This window comes from Egretta garzetta, unplaced genomic scaffold, assembly GCF_000687185.1.
Source record: "Egretta garzetta isolate BGI_Z169 unplaced genomic scaffold, ASM68718v1 scaffold108, whole genome shotgun sequence".
NCBI classification, from domain to species: domain Eukaryota; kingdom Metazoa; phylum Chordata; class Aves; order Pelecaniformes; family Ardeidae; genus Egretta; species Egretta garzetta.
In genome coordinates, this window is record NW_009260614.1 from 5,973,941 (window position 1) to 5,985,061 (window position 11,121).

At 56.1% G+C, this 11,121-nt stretch overlaps 1 protein-coding gene across 1 annotated transcript in view; it reads left to right on the forward strand.

The window, feature by feature from the left end:
* The window catches only part of CUX1 (cut like homeobox 1), a 250,607-nt gene extending 242,999 nt beyond the window's left edge, over positions 1 to 7,608 (forward strand). The window contains exons 20-23 of the mRNA XM_035900513.1: positions 482 to 543; positions 3,668 to 3,748; positions 5,558 to 5,622; positions 6,043 to 7,608. Coding sequence (XP_035756406.1) covers positions 482 to 543; positions 3,668 to 3,748; positions 5,558 to 5,622; positions 6,043 to 6,103 — 269 coding nt within the window. The 3' untranslated portion in view covers positions 6,104 to 7,608. The remainder of the gene's footprint in view (positions 1 to 481; positions 544 to 3,667; positions 3,749 to 5,557; positions 5,623 to 6,042) is intronic.
* Positions 7,609 to 11,121: the final 3,513 nt, after the last annotated feature.

Below are 11,121 nucleotides of genomic sequence, written 5' to 3' on the forward strand. Positions count from 1 at the left end.
CCCCCATCAGCCCCTTCTTCTGCCATGGGATCGTTGCCTCCCAAGGGGCAGGACTCAGCCGGCCGCATTTTGGCATCGCAGAGCACGGCTTGGCCCGGCACAGGGAGGGACGAGGCTTTGCTGAGGGCTGCGGTCGATGAGCAGGCTGCTGTGCTCGGTTCTGGTTTTGCTTGCAGCAAGGTGGTCTGGGTGTGTTGCAGGGGAGGAGCAGCCAGAGAACGAAACCTCACAGGGAAATTATTCCATCGCTCAGATGAAATTCAGGGACAGTGCTCCGAAAGCATGAAACACGCTCAAATGCCGTTCACTTCAAAAAAAAGAAAAATAATAATAAAAAAAAAGTGATTGTTCCCACATGATGTCCCCTCTGGCTGTGTGTATGGGGGGGTGGGAGCATCCTGGGGCACAGAGCTCCTTCCTTGATTTCCAAACCCTAAGTCAGCCTTTTGGGCCTTGAACTCAGCTTCTTGTACTGTTTGCTTGCAGGAGCGCCAGCGGAAGTACCTGAGCCTCAGCCCCTGGGATAAAGCCACGCTGAGCATGGTGAGTGGGCTGCACCCGCCGCGCCACCCCCGGTGGCGAGAGGTTTTTAGCCCGGTGCCTGCACGGGGAACGCTGCTGTGGGCCTTGGCCCCGGCTGGGGGGCTGACCCCATCCCTGCTCCCTCGGGCAGGGGTGCAGACCAGGCCAGGGCCACACTGGGGCTTGGCTTGGGAGAAATCACTTTCCTCCCTTGCCCTTTCCTTCTCCTTTCCCCCACTCCTTCCCACGGTGTCCCAGGGGGTCCTGGACGGAGTGGATGACCCAGCCCCAACCTGGCCAGCGATGCCACGGCCCAGGCATCAGGGCACAGCCTGGGAGCTCGGGGACAGCTTCTGTCTCAGGGGATCACCATGACCACTGTGGTCCCCAGCCGTGCCTGCGGCTTCCCCGGGGCGGTGCTGGGAAGGGGATGCAATGGGCTGCGGGAAGCACCTCTCCACCGATTTGTAATACGGTTGGGGGGGCTCAGCCCTGCACCCCCAGCTGCGGCTGCCCTGGGGGCAAAGCCTCTTTGCAGGCAGCATGCAGGCGGGATTTGCTCAGCCCCATTTCCCGTAGGAGACTCATGCGGAGCAGCCCGGCACCCCGCACAGCTGGGAGCAGGCGTGTGACGGGCTGCGGGGCACCCCGCTCCAGTGAGGTGCTCTGCCTCGCAGCAGCCTCGGGCACACAGTGGTTTCTCATCGTGTTCCCCAGAAACATCCCTTCCCGAGCCCTGACCCCTTCCTGCTCTGGTTTTTCCTTCCAAAAAAAGCATCAGGGAAAATATTGGGGAGCTGCCGGTGTCTGCAGCAGCAGAGGGTCCTCCCCTGAGCCATGTCGGGCCAGAGGGCTGGTGCTGCCGCTGTGGGTGTTGGCTACCATCTCTTAGGGTTGAATGCCACTTTCTGAGCTAAAAATGTGACTACCAAGATCTCACTTATATTTGTGACATTAGTGGCAGGCTCAGGCTCAGGTTTTGGCCGAGTTAACCCCCGGCTCTCCGGCATAGCAGAGGTTAATGTGGGAGCGCTGGTCTGCAACAGCGACGGAATACAGAAATATCTTGTAATAAAGGCAAAGTTGTCATTTGCATAAAAACCAAGCAAATGCCAGCATGAATATGGATTGGGTGGCGTGCCAGCACCACGGAGAATTAATGAAAGGCATTTACAAAAAAACTGACTTAGGGGAGTTATTCCTTGGGAATATTTAAGAACATAATCTTGTTTGTTACAGCAGCCTCTGCCGTGGCCGTGAATAGCAAAGAAGATTTCAGCCCAGAATTGGTTTGGTGGGAGATCTGTGGGTTTTAATGCCAGCTTTGGAAAGCCCGCGTGGTGGTTTGTGGAATGTGCTTATGTCCATACTGAATCCCTAGCTTTTACAGAAAATAAAAAGTTGCTATGTAGGAAGGTAGGATCTGTCCTTTGTAAACTGCTTTTCTAGGCTGCGGTTACTCCTGACTTTGGCTCTTTTGAAGGGATGGACATGAAGGTTTTCCCATCGGGACCCCAGTGTCATGAGCCAGAAGGGCTTGGACATCGTCAGGGTCTGGCTGCTGTTCAGTGGCCTCTCCAAAATGAGGGATTGGAGTGTGACACAGCCCGGCCCCGCAGGGTTTCTGGGACCCAGTGAGCTCGGATGTCTCTGTGGGCTAGCACAGGACTTGCAAAGGTGGAGCGTAAATCTTTTAAAATAGACCAGAGAAATGGGTAAACCTGCAGGCCAGGTGACTAGTGAGGTTTATGAAGATGCACAAGGAATTTCCATGTTTGCACTTGCTCTCCAAAATCCCCCAGGGCAATGCCCACCTGGCAGTCCCTACTTTGGGAGACTTTAGCCCAAGTGGTACCGCGTGCCTTCCCAAGGGCTGTTGATGCTCCTCCACCTCCCGGCCTCTCTCGCAGTGGTACCCAGCCGTGCTGGGGACCAGCAGCAGGAGGAGGCAGCACGTGCCTGAGAGCTCATGCTCATGGGTGAGCCAGGCGGGGTGAAGACCTTCCCTTAAATGCAGTTCTCTGTGACAAGTGGGAAGGGCAGCAAGACAAGCTGTGGGACCCCAGGGACCTGCCCAGAGCACCAGCTCCAGCCATGAGCCTCTCCCATGCAGCAGAAGGGCTGCTACTGGGGGGAGCAGCCGGGCATCCGGCACACAGCTCCCCTAAAATCAACAGCCCAGCAGCAACTGGCATCCTGCAGAGCTTACCTTTTCCAAGGTGCCCAGCCATCCTTGCAGCCTGGCAGAGGGCATACACAGCTCTCAGCAAGCACGTAGCCTCGCCGCTGCCAAAGCTGGGGGCTCCACACCATACCAAGCCTTTGATCCCACTTCACTGGCTCTTTGCTGCTGGTGGGTCCGGAGCCATGGCACGGGACCGCGGTTGCTTTAGGCTGGGCTGGCTGGAGGCTCACGGGGAGGGATGCCAGGAGCTGGAGGAGTGTACAAACCCCAGGGTGCAGAGTGGTCACCCCCAAACGCATGCCTGGGCTCTTGGGAGCCTGCATCGCCACTTGTGGGTCTGGCTACGAAATCGTCCTCCAAGTCATTCCTGGGGACCCGCACGGGAGCTGGGGGGCAGGCAGGGCTGTGCGGCAGGGCCAGCCTTCGGGAACGCAGGCACAGCGTTTGCTCAGCTGCCCCGCCAAGGAGGTGGCGAGGGGACGCTGCAAATCACAGGTTCTTTGAGCTCATGAATTAAAAATGTGCAAGACTTAATTACTACTGGGCTTTCGCTCCGGAGTGGCACCGAGCCACAGGCAGGCAGGCACTGAGTCAGGGCTGGGGAGGGGGGAGCGGAGCAGGCAGAGCCGGTGGAGAAAGCTGGGGTAAAACCAGTTCAAAATTAACTCTGAGAGAGTTTTCAGTGGGGGAAACACCACGGTTCGCAGTCCTGAATTCACCTCGATTTGGGCAATTTTGGGTTGACAGCACAGGCCCTTGTGGTAGTCACCTTGAAGGAGAGGGGCGAGAGATGGGCACAGATGGGTGGCAAAGCATCCCACCTCGCCTGCATGTTTACATAGGGTCTAGCAGAAACAGGTCCCCGATCTTGGCCAGGGTCTCTCCAAGCCTGTGCATGGGGAGGGCTGGTTTCCACTGACCCACACTAAAATGGGATTTTCTGTTCTGCTTTTGCTGCAGGGGCGGCTCATCCTGTCCAACAAGACCGCTCGTACCATTGCCTTCTTCTACACCCTGTTCCTGCACTGCCTCGTCTTCCTGGTAAGCGCGGGGGCCACGGGGGGGGGTGGGCACCCTATTAAAATGGCAGCAAGCACCCCATCCAGGGGGAATCTTTGCATTTTTAAGTTATTATGCCAAGCGAGCGGGTTGCAGCTGGTGTATCACCAGCTCCAGAGGCACGGGGCGGCCAGGAGCGTGGGCAGCACAGCTCAGCGGGGATACATCCATGCCAATAAATATCCCCCTCGGCTTCATGGGTGGGAATGGCTCCCTCAGGTGGGCACGGGCTTGGCTGGGGGCAGGAGCTGGAAGCCATCTGTGTCTTCATGTCATGCCTGGAAACAGCCATAGGGCCCCGGTGCTGCCGTGCCGAGTTTAGCATATTTGCAAGCAAGCCCTCTGCTTGTCAGGCAGCAAAATTTTGGTGAATTATTGTGAAGCTAACAGCATAAGAAATTTTAGGAATAAAATATGGCCCCTTGAGCCCATGTTGCCTGTTTCTAGACCATGAGCAACTCCATCTTCCTATTCCTGGGTACATCCCTTAGCCCCCTGCACGGTGGAGCTCGGTTGCCTTCCCTGCCCCTCCAGGTGCTGAGCTCCAGCTCTTCATTATGCTACACCAGCTTGGGTCCTCCCCGTGTTTCCTACTTGCCCTGTGGCTCTTGTTTTCCTCGAGTTTTCCAATTTCTCCAACTATACGTTAGGGTTAGAAGCAGAGAAGTAGGGGTTTGGTTAGGAATAGAGGCTTGAGCCATCCCGAATCCCCTGGGAGTCGGTCATGGTGCAAACTCCTCCTATATTCTTGCACAGTTTCCGGGAGTTTATTTATCATTTCAGGGGGGCAGGGACCCAAAATAATAAATAATTAAACAATGAAACAAGATGAAAGGCAAATCAGAACAATACTTCTATCCTGATCTTCTCAAAGTAAAAACTGACTTTGTGTTATTTTGGTGAGGAAAGGAGCAAAGAAAATGAAAAGTTAAACATCATTAAACTTTAAAGCTTTAACCTAAAAGTAAAATTCATAAATATTACATGGCTGGAATGATCTTACTTCATCAAGGCACAAAAGGGCCTGAAATCCAGCACCCGGCTCTGCCTGGGTTGGGTACGCACCGTGCACCCAACGGGGACCGGGCAAATGTCCAGCTCCTCCGTCCCGTTTTGGGAGCAATGCCTCTGCCACTGATCCCAGGAGACAGCACCGCCTTCACCCCTTCCCGCCGCTGCCTCCTGCCTGTTGGGATTCCAGTTAACCCTAATTTGGAGGCCCGCTGAAGTGTGTTTGTGGAATTAGAGTGTTTCCCCGCTGACAAGATAATGATGGCTTATGAATCCCCAAGGCTTTGATGCGTTGGGCTGGGACGGGAGGGCTTCTCCCTCTTCCCAAAACCCACCACTGCCTCCCCACTCCTCGGACCACAGCTTTGAAATGGAAACCCGGTGGAATGAAGGGAAAACCGAGGAGTGACCTTCCTCGAGCCTGTTCCAAAAACACATCTCCATCCACGTGCAGCCCCGAGCACGCCCGCCTTACCCCAAACCACCGCAGCTGCAGCAGTGCTGCCCTGGCAAAAATAACCCGCTGGGAAAGGTCGCCCTGACCGTCCTGAGGGCGGCCCCCTGAAACACATGCTGGTTTTCTCCACGCTGGGGACACAGGGCTGCGAAACCAATTTTCCCCAGAGCATCGCTTTAGGGCTCTGCTTGATGCACAAAAGCCATGGGCACCTGCAAAATGCTGCAGCAGGGATTTTGCTGGTGGCGGCGGGGGGAGGGGCTGGGAGGGTGGGCAGAGGTGGGCAGGGGGAAGCAGAGCTGATTGCATTTCTTATTTTGCAGGTGCTCTACAAAACAGCCTGGAGCGAGAGCGTGGGACGGGACTGTGCCGCGTACTGTGCTAAGAAGTGGGTGTGAGGGTCAGCTGGGTCCGCCCGGCCACGGGGCTCAGAGACGTTGTCCCCCCAGGCTTGGTGGATGGAGCATGGTGGTTTGCAGCAGATTTTGGGGGGCGCTGCTTGGTGCACCTCTGTCCTGCAAACAAGGGTGGTTAATTGGGTTTTAAACCCTTGATCCCATAAGGACAGGGGAGAGAAACGGTGCATGGAGCAGGACAGGAAGCCTACTAAAGCCAGACGTGAGCCTGGAGATCAGGATCAGGCCCATGCCTTGACTCCCTGCGCAGCTCCCAGGTGCTGTGGCCTGTGGCTGGAGGAAAGTGCAGTGCTCGTTATCGTGGCCAGGGCTCAGAAGGGAGCGGCTCCTGCTCGGCCACCGGAGTGCTCTGGACCTTGCTGTGAGTTAACGTGGCTGTGCTCTTTCCCCAGGTACGCCGACCACGTCCACAAGTTTCACGCCAACGGGGACGTGGGCGACATGTGGCAGTGACGGACGATGTGACCCCGCTGGCACCGGCTCCCCTTTCATCCGCAGCAGGGTTTGGCCCTTCACACCCTGCCAGCCGCTTCGCTATAGCTTTATATTCTGCTTCATAGGATGGAGGCAATGATCCCCCCAGCTCCCACCTTTGGAAACCAAAAGCCTCAGCTAATGGAGAGTTGTTTGCAGGACATGGCGTGTCCAGCCCTCCTTCCCTCCCATGCCCCCCTGATGTCCCAGAGAGCTCAGTCTTTACCAAAATCCATGGAAAATGCAAGACAAGACATACTCAGATGCAATTTCTCTTTCCATCCTGTTTAAAATCCAGTGCAACGTTGGGTGGACTACATTTAGCCAGAAATGGGGGGAAAAACCAACCTCCCGAACTTGCATTTTCAAGTGTCATGATATTCAAGAATCCCTGGTTTGCTCTGGTCCATTGAATTATCAGAAGGCAAGCAAGGCCTGCTGGGCTCGGCCGGAGCAAGCGAGAGTGGCAGATAAAAATCAGCCATCCCCAAAGATGGGGTTGCTCGTTGCCTCCTCGCTGCCTCTTAAGTGAAATGAAGCTGCTGCTCACCTGAAGGGCTTCTCGGGACCTTCTGCGGCGCCTCTTACCATGCCGCTGAGCACCAACAGATGCTCTTCTTCAACCAGAGCCGTCAGCTTGAAAATGGCCCAGCTGATTGGGACTTAACGGGCATGAAGAGAGGTGTTGCTCATCGGGACTGATCTCACTGGGATGCTCCAGACCCTATCCTTGTTGAGTTATTTCTGCCAAGCGTTGGTTGCCCTTCTGGGTGCAATGACTCAACCTAATCTAAGGCAGTACCTGCCTCGTGTGGGGCTTTGTAGTCATCTGACCCTCTTAGGAACCTACAAGTCAAATCAAGCAATTGCTGGTGGAGGGTTTGCTGGGTGATGACCACTGGGCTGCTAATTTGGGTTGACTTGGGGAGAAAGAGGTGATAGGAGAGGCTCTGATTAAAAAGAGCAGGTCCCGGTACACCCTGTTCCTGCCTCGGCTCGCTGTGACCGCACGGTGCGGGAAGATATAGGCTTGTTAGCTAATGGTGGTCCTAAATTAAAATTCCCCTCCGAAGACAGGAGAATAGCATTGCTTCCAATTAATATTTCATTGCAGATCCAGATCTATTCACATTCACGCTGCTGGGAAGCCGAGGCCTCTAACGGAGCGTGCAGGCAGCGAGAGGCTTCACATCTGCCACGTGCAGCTCGGGATTATTTATAGGAGCTTGTGGCCCATGGCAAAATGTAAAATACTCATAAATCGAAGGGAGGGATAAACCCCGAGGGACCAACCTGCACCTGTCCCGCTCAGTGCGGGGTAAACTGAGCCCATCCGGAAGGGAAGTGCTCGCGGGCGAGATGCCAGCGAGGGGCGAGGGGGTGATGCTGCCGTGTGCCGGGGACCTCTTCATAAACTAATACCGGCTTCAGACATGGAGGAGATGAGCTTTTGCTATCTGAAATCAGTAGCTGGGAAACGTGATCCAGGGCAGGGGGGGATGCTTGTTGGGGCTTTGTTGGGAAGGTTAAATTTGCTTTTTTTAGAAGCTGTATGTGGTGTCTTGGAATTGCAAAACTTCTGCAGCTATTCACACTTGTACTCTTCATAAATGACTTAAAACAGATGTTGAGTTCTGCAGGACAAGTGATAAAATAAACTTAGACATGCATTGACTGGCTTGCTTTTGTGCTTTGCTTCCTTTCTTTTTTTTTTTTTTTTTTGACTTTTGATATTAAACAACTGAGAAATGTCCTGCTTGAGTCCAAGGGCAGAGTGTGCAGCTAATTTTAGAAACCCATTACAGCAACTAAAGGCAGTGATGTCTCGCAGTGCCGGGAAGGGCAGGACCTCTGTCCCCGTGTGCTGGAGCCGGCGTCCCGGCTGCTGGCAAACACCGGCGTCCCACGGGCCAGGCAAAAGGCTCGCAGCGAAGGAGGGACCGTGGGAGCAGAGGGGCTTGAGCCCAGGTGACCTCCAAACCCAGATATATCCTGTACATACCCACGTGGCTGTTGGTAAAGGCACTCAGGTTGAATGGTGTAAATTTGCCTGGCTAATTTGAGGGGAGCTGGTCATGATCCCCTCTTCCTCATCCTCCTTTTTTCTTGCTTTTCCAGCCCCAGGGGGCCCTGGCAGCCCCAGCCTGGCAGGGCCAGGCTGCTTTGCAGGCAATTTGGGTTTTAGTCACGGCTTCCTTCTGCCGAGCCCCATGAGCACAAGGGGGTCTGGGGAGAGCCGAGAGCTGTGCCCCCGCCACGAGGGGCTGAAGGGCAGAGGGCTGGGCTGCAGGGTTTGCAGCCCCCCGGCATGCCCAGGTTTTACTGGACCCCTGGCCCTGGAGCTGCTGGGTTTCATCCCGCAGGCAGAGCCATCACCTCCTTCCACGCAAAATAAAAATGGCAAATTCATCGATTTGTCCCAAAATCCCTCCTAGGGAGGGTGGGGGTTAGATGCAGGGTCTTGTTTTCTCTTCTAATCACGTTGTTTTGCAGCTTCCAGCAATTCCTACTGCTGCTGCATGGCACAAGGACCCACAGCTCCCGCCTCCCCCCGGCACCGGCCGCTGCAGAGGGGCTGCGCACACCCGGGGCGTCACAGCCAGCACCGAGCGCTCGGGGTAACGCACCGCTTGCTCGCCTCGGCCCCGGAGATCTCACAGCAGCTGAGGGACGCCTGGGTGTCCCGGACAGCAAACAACTGTGACTCCCAAGAGCCTGGCTTTGGCTGCCAAAAACCTCTGACTGGAGGCCGGGAAAGCCCGAACTGGGGAGGGCTCTTGGGTCACCGCCGGCCTGCGGCTGGCTGGCGCCTCGGCCAAGTTCTCGGAGCTGCTTCCTAAAGACGTGCTGAAGGTGAAGGGTTTGGGCAGAGCCGGGGGATTGCAGGGCTCCAGGGGAAGCCTCGTCCCTCTGGGCAGAGCAGGGTGCACTGCAACAGCCTGGGCGCTGGGAGCTGGCTTCTCCAGCCCCCTGACACCCACCTGGCAACCCCGGCCAAGCTCGGCAAGGCTGGGGAAGGGCAGGACACAGCACAGCATCGCTGGCAGCACTGTGCCCAAACCCCCTTCCCCTCCAAAAAAACCGAAGCAGTGGGTCAGTTCAAGGAAGCAGAAGCCCCAGCCTTGTGCAAGAGCCATAAACCAGTTCAGTTCAGCCTGTGCAGGGTTTGCCACAGACAGGGCAAACGCTGTCGTGCCCGGCAGGGAGTGGGAGCAGGGCTGCCCTCGCTCTCCCAGCGTGCGCAGGGTTTGGGGTACACCCGACTCGTCACACCCTGCCTGGCCCACCACCGGTTTCTCGGGTGTCACCAACTATGCTGGGCAACCTTTTGGGGATACCCTCACTCAGAGCCCAGTTCAGTTCTCCTTACAGCTGGGCGAGGAGAGAAATGGCGACGGAGCGGGCACCTTCTGCACCGTAGAGCAGCCACGGCTCCGAAACGCCGTTCCCCAGACATAGAAGTCCCCGGAGGCTGGGGCTGTCTCAGCCATGAGAAGGGACACGGCGTCTGCCCGCGGTGCCGGCGTGACCACAGCACCAGCCACGGTGAGCAGCGAATGCACTGGCGCCTCTGCACGGGCCCGGGTGCTGCTCCGTACGCGGCATGAGGGCAGGTATTGCATTGCACCTCCCCACTGCTGCTGGCCGAGCAGCCCCCCTGCGCACCCCATAAGCACCCCTGCGCACCCCGATAGACCCACACCCCGATAGATGCACACCCCAATAGACCCACGCCCCTATAGATGCACACCCCTACAGCCCAACACCCCTATAGATGCACCTCCCTGCACCCACCCCAAGCCCCGGCACCCCATGGCCCCCATTTTTGGCCAGGTTCAGAGGGCAGCCCCAAAGCACCCTGCAGCAGGGACGGTGCTGCCCAGGGAGCCCTGCAGCCCTGCCCTGGCTGGGTCCCTGCCTTTTTTAAGGATGGAAGTGGATTTTTTGCTAATTTGATTTGAAAGCCCCTTTTATCCCTGAGTGACTCGAAAGAAAAGGATTTTGGTGACCCCTTGCTCTCCCTCGCTGTTTTATATTTGATTATGGGAAACAATTTTAATTAGTATCGACAGATATTCAGGAAAATAATTACAGGAAAACCTGTGCTTTTTATATCCATTTAACCTGCAAATGTCCTGTCCCAGCTCAGAGACCCCGGCTGAATTTCAGGGGGTGGTGGAGGTTTGTATGGTAATAAAAGGCTCCTGGGGAAGCCCGGCTGGCTAATGAGATAACAGGCTGCTCACATCTGGGTCACAAGTTCAGTTTTTGCCACAGGCAGAGGAGACAGGAGAGAAATCACTGCCAGGATGCGGCCGATCTGTCTTGATTTTCAGCTGCAGGGGAGAGCGTTGAGGGGCCCGATCCAGCTCCAGCCCCGCACCATCCCTCCATGCAGGGGGTGCCGAATGCCCCAGCAGCCTGGTCGGTGCATGCCCACGCTCAGACGGAGCCAGGCGATGTGGCTGCGTTTGCAGGGCAAGCTGCAGCAGCAATTATTGCAGTGCTATAAAAAAATAATATGATTTTTCTAAAGGTCTCCGGCCGGGCGCCTCATCCCTCCGGTCCAGTTCCTGCTGGAAACAGGTCTCCAGAGCCACTAATGCGCAAGCAGCAAACGTTTTTGCCCCCGCTCTGCAAATGGAAAAGCGAGATCGATAGGGTTTGAGCAGAGCTGAATGGAGCGGAGGCAGCGCCTGGCGTGCAGGATGCTAGCGAGACTCCCCCGCCGGCAGGAAAGGAGCTTCGCAAACACAAACACACGCAGAGCCAGCGCTGGGAGAAACGCGCCCGGTACTGCAGGTTATTTTAAGTTCAGGGTGTACCCAGTGAATGCGGCAGATAAACAGATCGCAGGGTCCATCGCGCCGGGTCAGCGCACGGACACAGCCCGTATGGAAAAAAATGGGATAAGATAGAAGGTGTTTGGATATCTGGAGGCAGCAGCCTGACCAGCCCAGCCAGAGGGATCGATTGGTGTTTATTTTTGGAAGAGC